The sequence below is a fragment of the Pteronotus mesoamericanus genome, unplaced genomic scaffold (genome assembly GCF_021234165.1).
Source record: "Pteronotus mesoamericanus isolate MK-2021 breed Mesoamerican mustached bat unplaced genomic scaffold, CSHL_Meso_final contig_40, whole genome shotgun sequence".
Lineage (NCBI taxonomy): Eukaryota > Metazoa > Chordata > Mammalia > Chiroptera > Mormoopidae > Pteronotus > Pteronotus mesoamericanus.
In genome coordinates this window covers 3,714,504-3,737,167 of record NW_026555150.1, presented here as the reverse complement: position 1 = coordinate 3,737,167, position 22,664 = coordinate 3,714,504, and the positions used below count along the sequence as shown (strand labels likewise).

General features: G+C 35.4%; 1 protein-coding gene across 6 annotated transcripts in view; it reads right to left on the bottom strand.

Moving 5' to 3' along the window:
- STAG2 (STAG2 cohesin complex component) overlaps positions 1 to 22,664 on the bottom strand; it is a 122,519-nt gene that overhangs the window by 4,164 nt on the left and 95,691 nt on the right. For 5 of the 6 annotated variants that reach the window (XM_054576995.1, XM_054576993.1, XM_054576994.1 and 2 more), the window contains 10 exons: positions 20,113 to 20,287; positions 18,712 to 18,851; positions 17,139 to 17,240; positions 14,886 to 15,034; positions 13,335 to 13,463; positions 9,546 to 9,769; positions 6,586 to 6,775; positions 6,385 to 6,495; positions 3,406 to 3,532; positions 2,496 to 2,573 (listed from right to left, as the gene is read on the bottom strand). In XM_054576995.1, the coding sequence (XP_054432970.1) occupies positions 2,496 to 2,573; positions 3,406 to 3,532; positions 6,385 to 6,495; positions 6,586 to 6,775; positions 9,546 to 9,769; positions 13,335 to 13,463; positions 14,886 to 15,034; positions 17,139 to 17,240; positions 18,712 to 18,851; positions 20,113 to 20,287 (1,425 nt within the window). The remainder of the gene's footprint in view (positions 1 to 2,495; positions 2,574 to 3,405; positions 3,533 to 6,384; positions 6,496 to 6,585; positions 6,776 to 9,545; positions 9,770 to 13,334; positions 13,464 to 14,885; positions 15,035 to 17,138; positions 17,241 to 18,711; positions 18,852 to 20,112; positions 20,288 to 22,664) is intronic. The other variant, XM_054576997.1, reaches the window with a different exon arrangement.

Here is a 22,664-nt window from a genome sequence, read left to right as displayed (position 1 = left end):
GTATAAAACTACAGGCATACATGCATGTGCTCATTTCGCTAATTTTAGTAGAAGCAGCTGAAACTACTATCCCCTTAGTTATAACATATTCCATAAAAACAAGAACGCCAAAAGTTTTCTATAAATAATTTTTAGACCTCTGTCTTTGGCCTCGCTCAAATTGCAACTTTTTCTAAATGTTAACTGACAAAAATATGTACATATAATTTACATTGCTGTTTCATTATTTTAGTAAACTGAAGAGCACCTTTCTGCAAACCTAGTAAGCGATCAAGGAAACAAATGCCGAAAGTTTTCCTGACTTTACATTACAAAATGAAAAAAAACAAGGAAATCTCTAATCGTCCATATCAATTTTGACTATAGTTAAGGATTTCAATTTCTCAAGTACTTTTCTTGGTGTTTCTTCCAAATGAGGTCTAATTTTAGTTCTGGGAAGTACAACAGTAGAGAAAGAAATCAAAAGGATCTCAGCTCGAATTAATTCCCTGACACTAAAATTGTGTAACTGAGCAAGTCAATCACTTCTTCAGTCCAAGCTTGCCTGAGTGTAAAACTGGAATCCCACCACCATTCTCACAAGGTTACTGAGAGGATCAAACTAAATCATGCCTAACAATGTCAGGTGCAAAAGCTATAGTCAAGGTGGACTATGTTACGGACTCCTTGAGAGGGCAGGGAGATTATCTTATACCACTTTAGTACCAACTTCTAGCTCAATAAACGGTTGAATTGATGCATTTTATCACATTTGCTTGAAAAGATTCTCATTACAATCACTACCTTCATGTTTTATTTAACAAATTGGGAAGATATATACTCCTAGATTATTAGAGTACCATATATTTTAATATGCATTTAAATTATAGACTTTTGGGTAAGCCTAGGTCACCTATGCTACTCATTGTCTGCAGACCTGAAGCATCAACAGCACTTGCTAGAGATGCAGAATCGCAGGCCATACTCCAGGCCTATTGAAACAGAATCTGCATTTTAATAAGACCTCCAGATGACCCATATGCACACCAGAGATCGACAAACACTAATTTTAAAAGGATCCCAAGGTGCCTTGTCCGAATGTTTCTATACCTACTGCGCTACAAAAGTGTCTTTTGGCTCCAATGACTAACTGGTCTTAATAATATGTTAGTATGAGTTGGTCAAAGTTCTTCCAAGAGCTATCTGAAGGCAGATTATGAGGTGAGGGAGGGCAAGGAGAGAATGGTAAAAATTGGGACACCGAAGGCAGGTCTCATAGGATGAGGTCACCTGAGGTAGGAGATGTTAGGAAGGAACATAAATAGTGAGATGAAAAGGCACTTAACTGATTTACTCATTTAACAAATAAAATTAAACAGCTACTATGCTAGGGAGAATTCAAAATGAATAAAATCGTAACTGCCTGGAGTTCAATCTATTGAGTGTTATATCCTATTTCACTATACCAACCTGGTAATTATCAAACTAAAAGTATAAACAACAGGTTACGAAAGCTGAGAATAATGTATCTATCTGGAGAAGTCAGCAAAAACTCCTCAGGCAATGTCAGAACTGCCTATTAAAGAAGGAATTCACTAGGAGGAGAAAAGGAGGGCAATTTGGACAAACAGAACTTACACAGTTAAGTCACAAAGTCATGAAAGACCAAAACATATCTGAGAGGAACTACTAGATTTGGTATGGCTGGAGCACAAGATATATGTAAGGAAAAGGCCAAGGTTAAGCTGGCAAAGGAGCCAGATCACAAAAAGCTTTGTTTGCCAGGCTAAGGAGTCAGAATATTTTCCTTAACATCAATTTGGGGGGGGGGGGGAGAGAATCAATGAAAGACCTAAAACTGTTAAGTGAGAGAATCTGATTTGCATTTTAGAAAGATGACCCCAAAAGGGAGATAAAGGAGAGATACGGCAGCAAGACCCATTAAAGGCTACTGAAATGGTCCAAGTGAAAACTAAGGAGGACCTGAATGAACCACGGCATTGCCGGGGAAAATATGGCAGTGGGGACTGGTTTAGTACAGAGAGGTACTTAAGAAATAGAATTGACAATACTTAATAACCAATCATCTCAATCCTCTTCTCTTTATTATCAAAGTCTTTGTTCAGTTCTATTTTTCATAATGCCTTTATATGATTATGATTATTATTCCTCTCATTCCTCCTACCCACCCATTAATGCTAAGGAAATCTTTGTGAAGAATCATCCTGATCATGCCTCTCCCTCATTCAAAATCCTTCAATGGGTAACTCAAGCCTAAACTAAGAGTCCAAATTCCTTAAGTCCTATTTGCCAAGGATTGAAAGGCACTTTGAATCAGTCACCACCACTATATCGCCCTCTCCCTTTCCCCCGAAATCACTCCTGCCTGCTCTTTTTCCCCTCTCCAACTGTTTTTATCCATTCTTGATGTGCTGTATCAGCTCTTCCACCTCAAACTTAGAGGTTGCCCATACTTTTGATTTTGCAATCCTGGGGTACATTTAAATTAAACCTACTGATTCATCCATAATTGAAGCTGGATCAAAGAAATCAGGCTTCAGTTCTGTTCTCTCTCGTCTGTTCTTTGATGGCGGCTAAAGGGGGAAAAAAAGGAAGGAAGTTGACAATGGTCTTATCTATAAGCCAGATAGTGACTGAAAATATTGAAATTAATTAGCATTAAGTGTTCACATTGCCTATGTAGTTGCAAGTGTACCTTAAAATACTTTAAATACTGTATATTCTAACTACAGAATGTTTAAATAAAAAACAAAAGCAATTCATTTGTGGAAAACAGAAGATGAAAACTGGAAAATTCGTTTTTCATTTTACTTTAAAAATTCCTTTCTCAAGTCATTTTTTAAAGGAACCAGATTACACTACTCTGAAGAGAGAACACTTCCTTATTTCTTCCCTTTAAAGAGGATACACAACGGTATACTGAGTAGTAGAATCAGAAGACCTGGCTTAGAAGTCTCAGCTTCACTGCTTACTAGTTCTGCCTCCTTGGATGGGCTAATGGTCTAACCTTCAGTAACCTCAATGCTTTCAATCTACCTCGCGAAACTGAATGAGACATGTGGCAAAATGAAGTACTGAGATGAACATCTGTCTCAATATTGTTTTAATAATGGTAAATAAATGGACAATTATAAGGTAATGTGATACTTGGTATAATATTAAGCAAAATGTATTCTTTACATTTATATATTCCTAAATTAACCTTAAAAGTTCATCATCATAAACTAGGATCTAATACCCTCACCAACCTCACCCTGCCCTCAATCCCTTCTCATATGCCCAAACACTTAGTAATTTTGCAAACTTACTTCTCATGGCAAGTATTTCTCTCCTCTAATAAATATCCCACTTAATTTCCAAAGGATCTGAACTCTGGAAAATTTTACAGAGATCACTGTTTCTTACCAAGTCTATATCCATGGTGTCAAAATCCATTCCCTCGTTAAGATCTTCAATCCTCCCTTCTGAGGACATCATAACGTCTTCAACAATTGGCTCTTCATCATCTTCCATTAGGCTTGTACCACGCCGACTAGAGAAATATAAAACAAGGTCAAGATCTGAACCAATGTTGTGACTGTTAATATAGTGGCAGCAACTATGTGGCTCTCTATATTCAAGTGTAATGGAAAATGATGGGATTAAAGGTCAGGGAAAATGATTAGGCATTGATCATGTCATCAATGATGTCAAAACCCCAATGTTCACTCGTCTAAAAATGTTAAGGAGTTATGTTTATTCTATATTACTTCAGTACATTTAGTGTGACAGTTCTGATATCCCATACAAAAGTTCAATGAGAATATCCCACATGGGAACAGACAAGATACCTCAAATCCTTTTTGACAGTAAGCAGGGTACAAATTAATAAACAAATATAAAACAGAGACCAGAGAAATAACATTTTCAGAATACATATATTTTCATTAATACATAATGTTAATTTTACCCATTGCTCACTCATTCACTCAGTACCTAATATGTACCAGGCACTCACTCACTCATATTCACACAATGTCTACAATGTGCTAGGCTTTATTCTATGGATGGAAAAAAAAAGATGAATTAAGGCACAGTTCCTGCCCTCGAGGAGCTCACAATCTACTATGGGAAACAGAAATAATTAATTATGACAAAATGTGATAAATATTGCAAGAGAAATGTGAATCAAGTGCTATAAAGATATACTGAAAGAGGTTAATTCTACTTCAAAAAAAAATGAGCAACATTCATGCTGAAACTTAAGATTGTGTCCTAGGAAACTCAAAACTAAGATTTATATAGGAAAATAAAGTAAAAATTAAACCCAAACCTTCCATATATTATCACATATTATAAGGAATAAACTCTAATTTCAAGTTCACAAATTAACCCAGATCAGCATAAAGAAGTCAATGTAATTTTGAAATTGAGGGCGACTCATTGTTCCCCAGTTTGGCCAACATTTCTTTCTTTTCTCACTGATTGAACAATCTTATCCCCTCCCATTAATTATTTACTGAATGCTTGCTTACAATTTACACAGTATTATATTGAGTCTTAGTGAAGGCGACTGTGAAGGGAAAATATGTGCTTTGTGGACCACGTTATAGAAATCCAGAAATCCACTCTGTATTTCATTTGGAGTGTAAGGAATATTATACAATATAAACTATTAAAAACCAGAGAATTTGCAAGTATTTTCAATTATAGGGCAGATATCATTACAGAAAGATCATTGTAAAACGGAAGTATTTTAAAACATCAGGTGATTGATCACTTATGGTACAAAACCAAAGATTTTTCCAGTAATAACTATTTAACTGGGATAACTTCTTGTAGTCACTTCTAAGGGGAATTAAAACAAACTACAAACAAAAGAATAATGATAAATGGTAATGAGATGTTGTGGAAGACTTAAGGACTGGTGAAAAGTTTTCAGGGAAGATATATGGACCAAATGATTGCAGGCAGATTCAAGAATGTTTGGACTGGTGACTGGCTGGAAGCTAAGAAATTGAATCCAGCGTTAAATAAGTGCATATATTAAGGGGAATGTGGCTATAGAAACAGGAATAGGAAACAGAACCAAGACAGTATAGATGCTGACCATACTAGACAAGTTGGGATCAGAATCTATACATGTGATAGCGTACACGTTTGTGGAGGTTCTTAAGACAGCCACAGATAACCGAAAGTGAATTTAAGCAGGACACTATTCATGTGGTAAGTGGTAATTTGCTAAGAAAAATAGGCTCAGTTTTCATCATTTAAAAACCAACAAAACAAACTAAGTTCAAAAAGGTAACAATTACTATCTCCCAGTATTAAAACATGTACTACATTATGTTACAAATACAAAGCTTTCAAAACCGCAAACCATAAATAATCAGAATTATCATATCTTTCCCTTTGTGCCAATCATCTAAAGACTGTCTGACATTTCTTTTAGAGCCAAAGCTAATAAATACTGATAAAGCTCTCAAATAGATGCCAGTAAAAACAAAGTATTTAAAAGTTAAACTACAATTTTTTAAAAACATTGGACATTTATTCATTCAACGAACATTTACCTAGCACTTTTTACGTGCCAAGCATGACAGGCAATAAAGTGGTCCCTGCCCTTGAGGAGCTCACAGTCTAGAGAAAGGGAAAATTTATAAACAAATAACTATAATACAATGTGATAAGTGCTATAAGCAAGATAAATATACACAGCGTTATGGGAGCACAGATGACCGCAGCTTCTTGTAAGGTGATACCTGAGCTTGTTCTTTTACGATGATTTTACCAGTTGCCAGGGAATGGGATAGGATACTAAAATGTAAGCAGGGGCCATATTTTGAAAGATCTTGCATGCCATGAGCTAAGGAGTTTGAACTTTATCCTGTAGGCAATGGGGAGCCATGGAAAGGTTTTAAGTAAAAGAATTACACGATCAGATTTTTATTCTGGAATCGTAATTCTGGATGGCAGTGTGAATGATGGAGTGGTGGTGGAAGGAGCGAGGGGGGAGTCTGGTGAGAGGATAAATGGGACATTTGAGGGAAGAAAACAAGTTAGAAAGCTAATGTAATAGTTCAGGTGAGAGATGAGGGCCTGAACTAAGGTGGGGAATCAATTAAGATGTAACAAAATGGATTTTCAGCTGTAATTCTGTGTACCAAAATAAACAAGGATTCAGATTTAAAGTTTTCCAACAGACTGAACTAAGATTGGTCCTTTAGCTAACTAGTTAATATTTAAAAAGTTCTTTTTTTCTGTTGGAAAGACCAATTTTTAGTTCCTTGATTATTTCAGCTTACTCTAGAGTTTGCTGAAATTTTTAGATAAGGCACACATTAAAATATGTTAAAATGAATTAGTGAACTTCCTAGACTCAGACAATAAGGCACTCTCACTTACATGGCATGCTGAAGATTAGTTCGTAGTTTAACATAGCTCATTGCTGCTCTCTCCTGTTGTTGCCTTGCTTCCTCTTGCTGTCTTTGAGCTAACATCCATGTTACCTGCGTGCTTCAAGGAGAATTTTATTCTTCTTTTAACTTAACTTTTTTCTATGTAATTAATAAAGTTACAGTATAGAAAATGATCACATGTACTTACTTATAATCAAGAGGAGTTTGATGGTGTTCAGTCTGCATTGGATAAACACCCATGAAGCTATCCTCAGGTCGTAGTCTTTTGGGCTCTCTCATAATTGTTGAGGTGAGTTGTGGTGTCTGCATCATAACTGGGGTGTGCAGTGTTTGCTCTCTGCTTAACCACATACTGTCACTACTACTGCTTTCTTCAGCTGAAAAAGAAAATCAACAGCAATGAAGTACAGTCAGTAGTTCTGACAAATCAGATGTGGAAGAAAACCTGCTCAGGTCAATAAACGCCTGCTTTTCACATGCTCAGTGCCTGGAATAGGGGGGATACAAAGGCATGGAAGGTGTAGGCCCTACCCTGCCCTTAGAGTCCAGTTGTGAAGAAAATACAGGCTATTACAACACAGTGTGGTATGTGCTAGAAGAGAGGGGAACACAGATGGAATGAGAGGGATCAGAGCCAATTACCAGGAAGCGACTTCTAACTAGAGTAGATATTAGGTTAACTAGGCAGGGGAAAAAAACATAAGCAAAAGCACTGAGGCATGGAAGCAACTAAACCATACTAATTTGCTGCTATTTAGTAGTTCTTGACCTACAAAAAAGGCAATTTCACATGGTTCAAACTAGGAGTTTGGTACTCCTGGGGTAAGCAGCAAAAGGTAATGCTGAATAAGTAAAGAGACAGGAATCAATTTATGGGAAAGTTTTGTAAGCTGTGCTAAGGTCACAAACGACTGCTGAAGGTTTAAAGGAATCAATGTGGTGAGTTTCATGTTTTAGTCAAAGTATGTGATGGCAGTATAGAAGGTGGACGTAAGAATGTGAAGACTAGTGAGCAAACTAGCCAGTTAAGAGGCTAACTGTGTAGCCCAGGATAAGTTACAGGTGCGAATGGGAATGGAGACAGTAAGAGAATGGTTCCCAGTCTAAAGGATTCTCACTCCTGAGCAGCCCTAAGAACAACGTCAAGGGAGAGTGCAAATCCATGTGCATTAAGCACTGCACTAAAAAGACCAGGTTCCAAACCTACTTGTGTTCAAGTATCTGTAGATGCTGCCATGACTGACTAAATGACAAATTTACATGTAGGTGTAATTGAAATTCATAGTCATTTTAAAAAAATCACTGATCTGGGAGGGGAAATTAATAGCACCTGATCGAACTTGAGTTTGGAGGAAAACTTTTATTGGAAGATTACCTATGTGCATATATACAGGTAAGTTTTTAAGGAAGAATGCAAAGAAAAATGTGCCAGTGGCTAATACCCTAGTAATAGATGGCTTAAGACATAAATGTCACAATTTGCAATATAATCACATCAACCTTTAAGTTCTACTGTGTTTAGGCTCCAGTTTTGTCTTCCACATTGCACTGATCTGGCCAAGCTACCAGTATTTATCCTTCTTCCTTCAAACTCAGTGATGCCTCAACTTCTATGGCTCTCTCCAAAAACCCAAACAAAGAGAGCACCAACTCTTTCTATAAAAATTAAGTATCTGATTTGATAATCTAGCTTTAAGATGTTATATAAATGCCAATTTATAATGCTCCATAAAGTCTAAGGAAAAGAAGATTTGATGATCCAGCACAAATCTGTAACTATTAACTACTTGTTCAAATGAGAAAAACTTTTTAAAGAGTTATAACGATATGCAGGAAACACCATCTTTTAATTTCGTATCTTTTCTATTAAAATAAGGAAAAGTAAGTGGTCAGGGATACTGTAAAAAAAATTTCCCCCATTGACTGGGGTAGTTGGGACTATATAACCAATCAAGTATAATCTAAGTTTGTACAAATTATATGTTTATGCCTTTATGTTATTGGACGAAAGATTAAAGCCATTACTCCATGGGAAAATCAAGTTTTAAACATCATACACCTGACAATGGCTACAAATTTATGCATTTGGCAATTAAGAAAAATCACCGCACAATTTTGACACTACTCCTATTAAGAGATGGGGGTTATGTCCCATTCCCTTGAATCTGGGCCCTGTGATCGATCAACAGAATATGGTGGAAATTATGCTATGGCAGTTTCTGGCCTTAATAAACTGGCAGCTTCTACCTCCTGTCTGTTGAGACATCTACTCTTGGAGTCCAGTCACATGCTGTGAGGAAGCCCAACAGCCACATGAAGAGGTCATATGTAGGTGTTCCGGGAGACAACCCAGCTGAAGGCCCAGCTGATGGCCAGCATCGGATTTATCTGTAAGTGATGCTGCCTCCAGAGAATTCCAGTGATTAGCCTTTGAGGTTTCACAACTGAAGCACCAGGCACCATGTCCCCGCTAAGGTTCTTAGCAGGCACCATGTTCTAAGTTTTGGGGTAGTCTGTTACTCAGCAATAATAACTGGAACAAATTTTGACAACTATGCCAATTTGTTTAAAGGTTCCTAAGGAAAGGAAGAAAGTGCGCAAGCCCATTTTGAATCAACCCCGGAGTGCTAGGAGTCCAAGAGATTCATGTCTCACAATGCATTACTACCTCTAAGATTCTAGACAGGAGTTTGTGTTTCTATAAAGTTCTTCATAATTGATGAGCTCTTCACAGAAACCCAAAAGCGGCAACCTCTCTGAAACTGTTGCTTCACTTAAGCTGGATGGATCCGATCTCTTCGGTACTAATTAGTTCTACAATACCAAGTCCATTTCCCTATACATACAGTACAGCACAGGGATTAAAAAGCAGGCACCGTAGAGTGAGACTGGCTGGTTGTACTACTTAATATTTGCATGACCTTAGGTAAGTTATTTAACATCTCTGTATTAGTTTCTTCACCTGAAAAATGACAAACTAAGTTTATGTATTTAAAAATGCTTAAAACAGTATATTTACATACGATGAACACACTGTGTAACATACTTTTTAACAATACAAATCTCAAATAAAAAAATAAGGTGAACTTAAATGATACTTCAGTTGGTCAACATAAGGGATAAAAAGAGAATACACTATATGCTTACTGAGTGTGAGTTGAATGCCTTCAACCACTTTCCGTTTTCCTGTAGATGGTTTTGACTTTTTACTCCGCACAGTTGACCCCCGACTGCTGATTCCACTAATTACTGACATAGTGTCATCATCACCACCAGCTAGCAAAGAATTTCGGTAAGACATCAGCGGAAGCCACACGTCTTCTCTTCGGAGGGACATCTGAAATGTCATAAACTTTTCCAAGTAAACATACCTTAAAAAGAAGTAGAAACCATTAGCTTTGATACATAAAGGTGCAATAGCTTTACTTTTCTATTTGTTTATTCCTCCTAATAATCTTATGATTCACATACCAAGTGGAACATTCAATGATTCACTTAAAATTAAACAAAACGCAAAGTACATGAGAATGAAACAAAATAATGGTCGAGAGTCCACATTTTCTCAAAACAGAGAGTAACAATTACAGGACATTAAATGTTTTCTTTCTCAAGATGTCTCTTTCTATCCTTACTTTTCAGGTCCTCTGCTAGAACAAACTCAAACCACATTTTTGGAAAGAGAACTGGATTTAAAATCATACAATTTGAGTTATAGTCCCAGTTCTATCAACCCCTAGCTACGTAAGCAAGTGCATATTACTTTACTACTCAATCTCAGCTTCATCAGTACACTGATAAGCAATTTTGTCTCTTAAGATTCTCACTCTAAATCAAACCATTCAGGGCATTTCAGCTTAGTATTTGTTGAGCATCTGCTATGCCCCAAGCACTGGGGGTAGATATAAAGATGAATGATGTATGGTTGGTCCTTACCTGCAAACAAGTTTCAGCCTGATGGAAGTCAGACATCTATCTACCCTGGGATCCAAAGTATCACACAGATTCTATGCCTTATATGTAACATAATCAAAATTCAACTAACATGTGTATGACTACCATGTGCTAGACATATTTCTCTTCGGTGCTTTAAGTTAATGCTTACAACCTTGTGAGGGAGACATCTCCATTTGACATCGATGAGGAAAGAAAAGATAAGTAACATATCCATGGTATAAAAAAGAAAAAGCAGTATAACCATGATTCAAATCCCAGGCTTCTGACAATAACTGTTCAGTGCTTCGTTATCTAAATCATGCTTCAAATACATGAACACAATTTTTGTCAATTAACTGTAAGGTGCGATTCAAATACTTACTTTCTGTCACAATAATGCCTAACTGCAGTCAATTCAAAATTACCAGTTTTGAACACCATTAAAGAGAGAGGATAGGAAATACCAGTTACAAACATACTGCTAGGTGTTACTTGTTTAGTATTTCCTTTTAACTGCAATATATTTCAGCTATACACAATAGTACAGCACTCCTCAAAGTGTGGTTGGTGAGCTAGCTATCAGTCCGAGAACTGTTACCAGTCTGCAACAAGATATGCAGCTTGAGCCCTGGCCCAGGGGCTCAGTTGGCTGGAGCATTATTCTGCACACCAAAGGTTGTGGGTTCGATTCCTGGTCAAGGCACATACCTAGGTTGCATGTTGATTCCCAGTTGGGGCGCATTAAGGCAACTGATCAATGTTGTTCTCACATTGCTATTTCTGTCCCCACCCCCTCATAAGTCAGTGAACTAGTCCTGGTTGAGGATTAAAAGAAAAACAAAAAGATAGGAAGCTTGAACCAAAATATACTAACTGGCCGAGAGATTTACAACTGTGTACTGACCACAGAGTTTAACAGAACATTCCAGGTAAGTAGCCTCTCTGATGCTATTTCCCTGCCACAGAAGTTAACGCTAACCTGAATTTGCTATTCATCATCCTCATGCACATTTTTGTACTTTTTAAAATCCTCACCTGAGGACATGTTTCCATTGATTTTTAGAGAGACAGGAAGGGTTGGGGAGGGAAGGAGAGAAGGGGCAGAGAGACAGACAGACAGACAGACAGACAGAAACGTCGATATGAGAGAGAAACAGGGACCAGCCACCTTCTGTACCCAACCCGCAACCCATGCATGTGCCCTGACCAGGAATCAAACCAGCAACCCTTTGGTGCATGGAATGACACTCCAACCAACTGAGCCACGCAGCCAGGACGCATTTTTGTAGTTTTAATACACATTTGTCTGTAAACATCACTGCATACTTGGTACTTTGCTTTTTGCAATCAACATCATGTTTTTAAACTCAAACCATTTTGGAAGAGTGACATCAGCTAATGTTACAGTGATTGTCAGTTCCCAATATACAACTGTTATCGTATCAAAATGCTGTATAACTTAAACTTTACACATTATATGTCAACTATATCTCAATAAAGCTGGAAAAATATTTTTTAGAAAAGATGAATAAAATCTGAGGACCTAATGTGTAACATGATGATTACAGTTGATAATATAGAATACTTTATAATTAAAAAATAGAACTTAACGTGTTATTTTAAAAGGTAAACGTCTGAGGTGATATATGGTTAATTAACTTGATTATAGGAATCCTTTCACAATGTATACATATATAAAACCACCATGTTATTATATATTTTAAATATATTACAATTTTGTCAATTATACCTCAATAAAGCTAATTTTTTTAAGGTTTCAAAAAGAGAATAATCAATTGGAATGTGTGAATCTCATTTCAGTACCAATTCGATCAAATACACTATAAAAATAAAAGTAACTTATGACACCTGAGACTACTGGACATTTGAACATGACTGGACATTTAATAAAATTAAGGAATTATGTTTACTTTTAAAAATTCTAACCATTTTGACTGCTGTATGGTATTCCACTGTATATCAATCTACTGATGCCATTTTCTAGTTGATAGATGTTGTTTTAAGCTTTTCCCTACTCAAACAATACAATACTCCATTCTTTACGGTTCTCATACACATGTGCAAGAGTTTCCCTAAGGGCATCTACCTATGAACAGAATTACTGGTTCATAAGTAGGTTAAACTTTACTAGACATTGCCAAGAGGTCCTCCACAAAATGGTGTTGCACGAATTTATGCTGTTACCAGAAATGCATAAAGTCTCTATTGTTCCATATCCTTGACAATACTTGGGACTCTCAGGCTTCTTAATTTTATCTAATCTGCTAAATGAGAAATGGTTTTTTGTTGTTTCAAGTTGTATTTCTCTGACAGTGTCAATGAAATTTTTAACTGAAATAAATATTTCTATAATAAAACGTACAGAAATTAAGAGTACAGTTGGATCAATTTTGCAAGTAAATGCAGCCATGTAACCAATACGCCTTTTAAGCTACAGGACACTCCCATGACCCTAGAAAATACCCCGTGTCCTTTTTCCTATTCAATCTCCCCAACGTCAGAGTAAACACGTCTGTGATTTCTATCACCATAGATTAATTTTGTGTGCATTAGAATTTCATATAAAATCTGTACCATCTTTAAATGCAAACTACTGGCGCACTTTCAGAAGAGGTTATCTATACTATAAGTTATTTATTTTCTTCTGCCCTTTTATACAAGCCAAGATGGGGATGGTAGGAGAATATTTTGAAATTTAATTCCATTTGTTGGGCCCTCTTAGAATGTAAGGCACCACTTTAGGAGACTATACCAGAAAAGTATCCTGTTTAAATGATCGGTTGAGGACAGGACTAGTAGTTAAAGGAAAAAGATAAAAAGGGGGAATTTGACTTCCCAGTGTAGTCACAACTCAGGACACCGACTAAGGTGCTCCTGATGGATCAATACAATTCTAATGTCTGTGTGTAGAAGGGGGGAAATCAAATACAACCACTGATCTTTAAGAACTCCAAAACAAAATCAAGCATTTCTAACACATACACTGTTCTTTTGTCTTGTCGGAGTAGTTTAGAAGAAAATTCACTCAGTATGTCAAGAAATGCCAAGTTTAAAGGTGGATGGCTCTCTCCTTGTGGATTAGGTTCTTTAAAAGCAAATTCTATGCCATCTCTGCAAGAAAAAAGACAAATAAATATGTAAGGGACTACAATACAAAATTTAATAACTTAGAAAGAAAATCTCTCTACACTTTCATTCCACCACTAAATGTTTTCTTTGCAATGCATTTAATCTGAGGAATAGAATAAAGAGGCAATAATGTGAGACCTAGCAAATGTATTTGCATGTTATGCTACTGTTACTTTCCTCAAAGCAAAACAAAAAACTCACACAGGCACATAAACACACCAGCTGGCCGCTAGGTAGAATGTGGTTTGGTACACCTACATTCTTTCCTTGGCTCTCTTTTCCATAGAAAATAAACGAAATGCTCTGACATAGTGATCAATACATCTTCTGTATTTTTTAAGACATAAAGGAGAACTACTACAATACACAGGAGTAACTTAAAAATGATTAAAGACTATTTGTAATGACCAACTTAAGAGTAGAGTTTAAAAATTAAACTTCACTCAGGGCTCATTTTAATTAACAATAAATTCTTCTATTAATCAAGACAACAACCCAACATCACACTCTTTCAAAAATAGAACTGTGTAAAAAATAATCCTGATGAAAATGGGGAGGCAAGGATGAAGGGTATTACATGAAGGAAATAATATATTACTTTTCAAAGTGATTACTATATATGTGGTCTTTAAACCGCACCTAAAAGTATCATCCAAAAAGAATTTGAGACTTTTTAGAGCAAAGTGAAAAGGAGAGAGCAAATTAAAGCTGAGGAAGGTACAGGATTACATTAAAAAGCAAAAACATTTCTGTAGAGAAACATTTAATACTGTTATAACTAAGTAGGCAAGATGAGTAAGAGACACAAATAGAACAGAGCTTTCAATGTAATGAAAGGGTCCAAGCCTCTTGATTTTCCCAATTAAAAGAAAAAGCATATTAATATCCACATGTTGGCTATGTTAAAGGTCTAAAATATACTCATACTTAAACATATAATTATCACTAAATATCATACCCCAAATAAACTGAGATGATATCCAATTTTTATAATGCAAAGAAAATATGCAGACAGAAAGAAGGCTGTGGCTCAAAACAATATAGAGAACAGAACCAGAAAGAGAAAACTTCAAATAAAGGAATCAAATCTCAAGTGAAATTATGACAAAAGCTGTTAAAAGCTATTGTAATACCTGATGAATATATGCTACTTTCTTCACATAATTTATAAAGACTTTGTATGGTTTTAATTAAAGCAAAGACTTTCTATGAAAGGAGTTTTAGTTGTCCCAACTCATGTGTTAATGGAGATAGCACTGTAACTGGTTCTTAAGAGATATGCCACAGATTTGTAAACAAATAATTAAGCATCAACTGAATTTGATTATTCGAAACAAAAGAGCTAGGTTTAAAAAATTTCATGATTAAAAAACTGGAGAGCTGAATAAAGTATTTGGAGATTACTTGTGTAGCATAGCAATGGCCTCTCTTGTTTTCAACTGATCGAGTCCAAAAGTTAAAGCAAAACGTCGAGCAAGTTCTTTTATGCCGCTGAATGTTGAAGATGATCTATCAAAATTATAGCCATTTTCCTGTATCATTTCATTAAAAAGCTGTTTGGAGAAAAAGAAAGCAAGCATGTTAAAGTTTTGGTAACTATGGATTATTAACATCTTTTTAAAATAGCGTATTTTCTACTTAAAATGTACTTAAGATAGATGATCCATAAATGAGGCATTGTATTTTATTCAAAAACAAGGATTTTTAAAACACAAGATACAAATGACCAGAAGTATAGCACTTCATATATTCATACTAGAGATAGTTACTTGGATTAGAAATTCTTCAGATTGGTTATGGCAGAATTCTATACTGCTAGGATATTAAGATAGCATGTAAAAATATAAAGGGAAAAAAGCCCACTAAATTATTAGGCAGCTATGCTCTGCTATTCACCTTTAAATAATGAATCTCACATCGAGATCTTTCATTGTACAGTAGGCAAAACAACATGCACTTTTTCAACTACCAAACTGCCAAGCTTTTAAACAGCTAATAGCCACTACCGCTGATGATACAACGAGCACTCTTGGGAACATACATTGGTATAACCTTCCTTTCTACAGAGGAATCTGGAAAAATGTAGTTAAAATTCTGATGTCCTTTGACTAAGCAATTCTAATTATCAGACTTTATCCAAAAAGAACAGTATTATTTGTGTACAATACATAAGTATAAAAATGTTTCAGTACTATTTATTATAGTACAGATCGTAAATAAAAAACAAAAACAAACCCTCAACATCAAACAAGAAGAGACCTTGTTAAATTATGGCCAATCTATAATATGGAATACTATAGTCATTTTAAATGCAGAGGAAAATAATAGCATGAAAGTGTTCAGAAATTATTAATATGAAAAGTTCAGGCCTGCAATAAAGGATGCACAATGACTTAATTTTGAAAAGATAAGATTTTATATGGGCATTAAAAAAGACTAAGAAGGCTATAAAATCTAAAAGCGCTATTGAGTAAAAAAATTAAGATTAAATTGATTTTCTAAACTTTCTACAGCAAGTAACTATTATTTTATAACAAAAGAAGTTATTTAAATACTACCTTTAAAAGCTTTTAAACTATTAATTTTAATAAAGAATATGCAAATAAAATTGAGAACTTTCACACCTAGATTTCTAAAAGCAAGAAGGAAGTTTATCAAATTGAAATGGGTTATGCTTTGCATGCATTTAATCTCTTGAGACAAAAGTATACTAAGCAAATGATTTTTACCTAATTAAACCTGGCTTGCCACTGCCAAAGTGAAAATGACTATTGAATTTTGATTATAAGACTGATACAGAAAAAAATAGGTGAGGATGAGGCTAATATAAGACTGCAAACATACTTCTAATTTTTGTGGCACATAGTTTTTCATTGTTTTCATTAACTATTATATACTTATAAAATAAAATCACACTAATACTAAAAAAGACTAATACTCATTAAAAATAAATATAAAAATATACAAAGAAAAAAGTAAAATTCACCTGAAACCTACCAAAGCAAGTTAACTACAGCTAACATTTTAGTGACTTATTCTTCTAGACAGACATAGAGATATGTACAATTGTATAGGGATGCTGTACTGTAATCGTTTTTATTTTCAAACTATGTATATTGTGGAAATCTTTACACATTAATGAATACAGACCTACTTAAAACTAATTTTAAGTTCTATATAATAGCCATTACAGAAATGTACCACATACTATATTCATCTTAAACCAAATGTTCACCAAAAGGATATATTTCTAATTCCTTGTTATTATGAACAATGTTGCCACATATAATATCTTGTATACTCATTTTTGCAAACTTGTCCTATCTTGGATAAATTGTTAAAAGCAGAACTGTTGCCTTAAATGGAACATACATTATAAATTCTAACATATACTGCCCACCGGGAAGGTTGTATCAATATATACTGATGACAGTACCTATTTCCCCTGTAACTTAGATAGCTATACGTTTTACTAAACTCGCCAGTATGAAAGCAAATATAATCTCATTTGCACAATGTCTGCTTAGTAAGACTGAATATCTTCTATTTCTTCTTTTATGAATTGCCTATTGCGTCCTTTACCCACTTTTTCACTTTCACGTTGAAAACTATACCGTTAATTGTGTTAGCCTAAAGCTGGTACTCTTAATGTCTTACCTGCTGCAAACTGAGAATAAGGGTCTTTGCACATTGAATTTTGTCTATCTGTCTTGTTTTACTCATTGTTTCTTTGATGATATCTCCATAGTCATTATAATACTAGAAAAGAAATTTGCACAAATTAAGAGCTTTATCTTGTAAAATTATTGGACAATAAGACTAATTTTAGGTTAATCATGTAAGCATGTCACAAAATATGTATTTGGCTAACATTATGCCTTCAAAGACATAAATGAATGTTACTGAAATAGTAAGATAATCTCCAGGCACACAATCCCTAACTTAAGTAAATTCAGAAATATCCCACAGTTAAGATCTAATCACATTAAGCTCTAAACTTGGTTTTAAGGAGGTACAGTATAAGATAATAATTAGGTTATGTAGATTTTCAGAAATAACACAAAGGATATACACAAGTTCTTGTGTTCTTTGTGAACTATTAAGACAATGAATACAATCAGTTACTTTCACAAATTATCCATTGCTACTAGCATACAGCTCATGTGGAATTTCAAACTTTATTAATTTGGCTTATACAAACTACTAATCTGTTATCGTTTAAAAGAAAACTTACTGTGAGTGACATTTACATCACATTGCACATGAACTTTTTTTCCTTACGTAAGATCATTTCAAAATACATACATGACAACTATTAGAGATGGATATCCATGCTCCTATAACTAATAAAATTGACTTTTAATCTAGCATACTGAAGTCTAACGTTTGAAATTTGCAAAATGACTTCATAAACAAACTTAGTTAAAAAACATTAGTTATCATGCCAAATAAGTTAGGTTCCAAAGTAAGTTATAATGGTGCTAGAGCTCTATCATGTAGGAAATTATTCCAAAGAGAATTAACTAGATTTCGACAAATTTATTATACATCTTATTTTGTGAAAACAAAGGCTTAAAAGAGTTTACTTTTATAATTGGATTTTACTTGAGAAAAGATTAAAAAACTACCTTATCGTATTTAGTCATATTCCATTAGTACAATTAACAATATCCTTTATACTACTACTTAAAGGTTAGAAAATTTCACGTGTATTCATGAAAACTGAATAATCTACTCAGAATCAAATCAGATTTTGAGGCCCTAAAGGAACGTTAGCTATCACACTGGAAGAGATGATGGCAGGACACAAAGTATTGAGTTACTCAAGCCAAAGCTGCATAGTCACCAAGCCAAAACTATACCACCTAGGTCTCAACTTCTACAACATTACTTTTTAATGCTACATCAAGTGGGGGGAAGGACATCACCCTGTTGTCCTAAACTAAATCACAAATACAATTTCTAATAGTGACAGTTAACATAAGACAAGCTGTTTCCAATATTCCAAATGCAAATGAACTTAATAAACCTAAAAATGTCCATTATAATGGAGGAGCAGAGGTATGAGAAAATGCTACTAAAAATATTAAATATTTTAAAAGAGATTTCTTTAAACTAGAAAAGTAATTTACTATTAAAAAAATTCAATGACAATCACGCATAAAAGCCATTGTTACCTTATCTTTCAAGCATTATAAAAATGTCTTGCTATCCATTTTTCAAACTTTACCTTCATATACTGCTTGAAGATATCTGCAGCTGTATTCATCTCCACAACAGTATATACAATTAGCTTACAAAATGCTGCAAGTAAATTTCTCCTCTTGTGCAGAGCTTCAATTTTACTGGCTTCATCCTCCTGCTGACCATCTGGGGGGAATGTTCCAAACATTAAACCACATGTATTTTCTTACTACAAAAATACCTTTCTTTTGGATAATTTGAAATGAAAGAAAAGAACATTTAAATGAAATAAAAAATACAATCACACTCAGTATCTTAGTGAATGACCAGTCCATTCATTCCAAGAAACAAAATTTTTGTGAAGTCAAATAAATCTTCAGAAGGCTGCCTGGTGAACGTGGAACAGGAACAAGTAGAGTCAGAGGAACTGATGTTTGGTGAAGTCCTACTAGGCTGGCTGAACACATTCATCAACTTCCCTAACAGGATAGTTTGTCAGTAAGATCTACACATTTGATGTCTGTTGGTTAAATTCCTTTGTTTCCTGGGGGTAGCCAACCTCAGAAATTCTCCAATCCCTTCTAAGAATGATCTTACCCCAACCTTAATCGACACATACTTCCTTTATCAACATTACATATAATCAGTTGGACTGGCCTTGAAACCATTCTGTCTTTTTAAGAAGACTTCACATATTTCTGCTCTGATCTAGTATGTGAGATCTTGACATTCAGTTATCAAGGAGACAAACTACAGTCTCCATGTACTGCCAAAGGATTGTTTCCAATTATTTGATATTGAAAATAAAAATTAAGATGAAGCCTTTCTATGTAAAGAGTTTTCCTCTGGACAAATTTTACAAATGGAATTACTTAAAAAATATATATACAGCTGCCCTGGCTGGTGTGGTTCAGTGGATAGAGTGCTGGCCTGCGAACCAAAGGGTCGCAGGTTTGATTCCCAGTCAGAGCACATGCCTGGGTTGTGGGCCAGGTCCACAGTGGGGGTTTGTGCGAGAGGCAACCACACATTGATGTTTCTATCCCTCTCTTTCTCCCTCCCTTCCCCCCTCTCTAAAAATAAATAAACAAAATCTTTAAAAAAATACAACCACGTTATATTGATTTATGTTTCTCTGGTTGTCAGTGGTACTTTTTTTGTTTTGTTTTGTTTTGCATTTATTTAGCCATTCAGAGCTCCTCTTTTGTGAATGATAGGTACATATTCTGTCAGGTCTTCAATGTAAGATTCTCAATATAAAAAATGTAAAACAAGAATACTCTTTTAAACAAGTATTTATTTTACCCTGTCTCTAATAATCCTTGATAACTGTTTCATGTTTTAGGAATAAAATATCAAATAGTACTGCAACACTTTACATCATAGTTACTTAAATTTGATTTATGGTAGATATACAGGTTTAACAAAAAGTTGGCAATAAAATTACCTGCACTGTTATTATCATCGTCCTGTTCAATGAAGACATGATCCAAAATAAAGCTGAGCAACTCAGACTGCAATGAAGAATCAGGGGTGTAAACTAATGGCTCTAACATGTCACGCCCTCCTGACATAATTTGATGGCTGAAGATCATCAAAATATCACATAGAATAGTGAAGGCCTATTTTAAAAAAGGGGGGGACAATATGTTAAGGTTTATCACCAACTACCAGCAGTAATTTACACATTTAATACAGAAATAGAACCCACCTACTTGGAACTCTTAAGAAAAGCCAATGTATAGTATTTTCCTAAGATTTTAAACCTGAGGCGTGTTATTTCTGTAACAATGACTACTAATATTTGCATCATGCTTTACTAACAGTAAGGTAATTCCAAAAATATTCTTTTATACTTTTAGCAACTTTAAATGAATTATTTAATATGCTTACACTACCAACACATGCAGTTAGGACTCAACCTCAGGTTTTCTGACTCTGAATGCTACACTCTATACTATGCCGTAATAGCACATGGTACACATTCTCAAATATGAAATACACAAACTTGGTACCATTTTTTTCTACTATGGAATGAAAACCTGATACCAAGGGGATAAATATCTCATAGATCTCTTAGAAGAGAGATCACAAAGTCGAAGGTACTTTTTAAGCACTCTCATTGTCAATATATGTGGTGCTTAAGTAGAAAAACATAACCAAGTATGGGCCTGCTTACTACTCATCAGGCAAACCTGATAGTATCCTAATAAACTTAAGGCTGAAGTTGTATCTCAAGGAGCTTAACAAAATTCTACCAGGAGTTTTAAAGGGACTCTTAACTTTAAAAGGAGTTCTAAATACTGGTAAAATCAGTCAAAAGGTAACTGGAGAAAGTTATATGTTGGGAAGGGGTAATGAAAATAGAATTTTGGGGTCACAAAGTTAACAGGAAATTACATTTAAAGGAAGATTACTGCTAGAAATACAGATCGTAGTAATACAGAACAGGTCTTAATACTAGTTTTATCTTTTTCAGAACTAACCACATTTACTTTTTTCTCTTTACTTCAGGTTTTTACCCATTCTTTCAGTCTCTTCTCCATAATTTACTACTACTTATCTACATATAAGTTTACAAAAACTTTTACAACGTACACAGTAATGATACACAGTGATTAAGTATGGTGATATTTATTAATTAGGTGAGTTGGCAGGTCAAGTGAGCTGACCAGGACATAGTCCTAGAAGCTTGTTAGGAAGTCTGGACACAAGCTATTTAATGACCAAATCACCTCCAAGATCTGAACAAATTATGTAAGTCATGGACAACAGTGTGGGAATTGACTATGGGAGAAGGGGGTGGGATGGGCAGACCAGAGCAAAGGGGGAAAACATTGGAACAACTGTAACAGAAAAACAATAAAGATGACAAGGAAAGAAATCATGTGTTAACACTGTAAAAAAATAGAGAATATTAAGCTAAATATCTTGGTGGTATATGAAAATTTATCAAGCAGTATTTTGTGTATTAGGTTTGGATTGTGCATATTTCATTAAAATCCTATTCTAAGAGTTTAATTCTAAACTCAATTTACTACTGTCAGAGACTTCAGGCCAAGATGGAGGTGGAGGTAGATATACTTTGTCTCTTCGCACAACCAAAGGACAAGAGCAAATTTAAGAACAAAAAACAACCAGAACTGCCAGAAAATAGAACTGTGTGGAAGTCTGACAACCAAGGTGTTAAAGAAGATTCATTCACCCAGACTGGTAGGAGGAGCAGAGCCGGGCAACCGGCGCAGACAGGCTGCGAAGCAAGGCGGCAATTGGAGGACTGGGCAGGTGAGAGGGCAGCTGGCAGTCCCACATTTGCCTAAAGATAAACTGGGAGGACAGCTGGGCGGCGAGACAGACCGTGCAACCCAGAGTTCCAAGCGCGGGTAAAGAAAGCCTCAAAACTTCTAGCTGTAAGAGCCTCGTGGGGTTGCGGCAGCGGGAGAAACTCTAAGCCTCACAGAAGTGTTTCCTGGAGAGATCTACAGGGGCCTAGAATGTAGGACTCAGCCATCTGGGAATCAGCACCAGAAGGGCCCAACTTACTTGTGGGTAGCAGGGAAAGTGACTGAAAGCCAGCCAAGAGCTGAGGAAGTGACATTGTTTCTTCTCTGACCCCTTCCCCACAGACAGCACTACAACTTGGTGATGAGAGTCGCCCTGCCCTGGTGAACACCTAAGGCTCTGCCCCTTCCAGTGTTAACAGGAGCGCTGGGACAAAGATATATGGCCCAAATGAAAGAGCAGATCGAGACTCCAAAAACAGAACTCAGCAACGAGGAAACAGCCAACCCATCAGATGCACAGTTCAAAACACTGGCAATCTGGATGGTCACAGAAATGGTTGAGTATGGTTGCAAAATACAGGAAAAAGTCAAGGCTATACAAAGTGAAATAAAGAAAAATACACAGTGAACAGAGAGTAAAGGGAAGGAAACTGGGACTAAAAGCAATGATTTGGAGCAGAAGGAAGGATAAACAATCAACCAGAACAGAATGAAG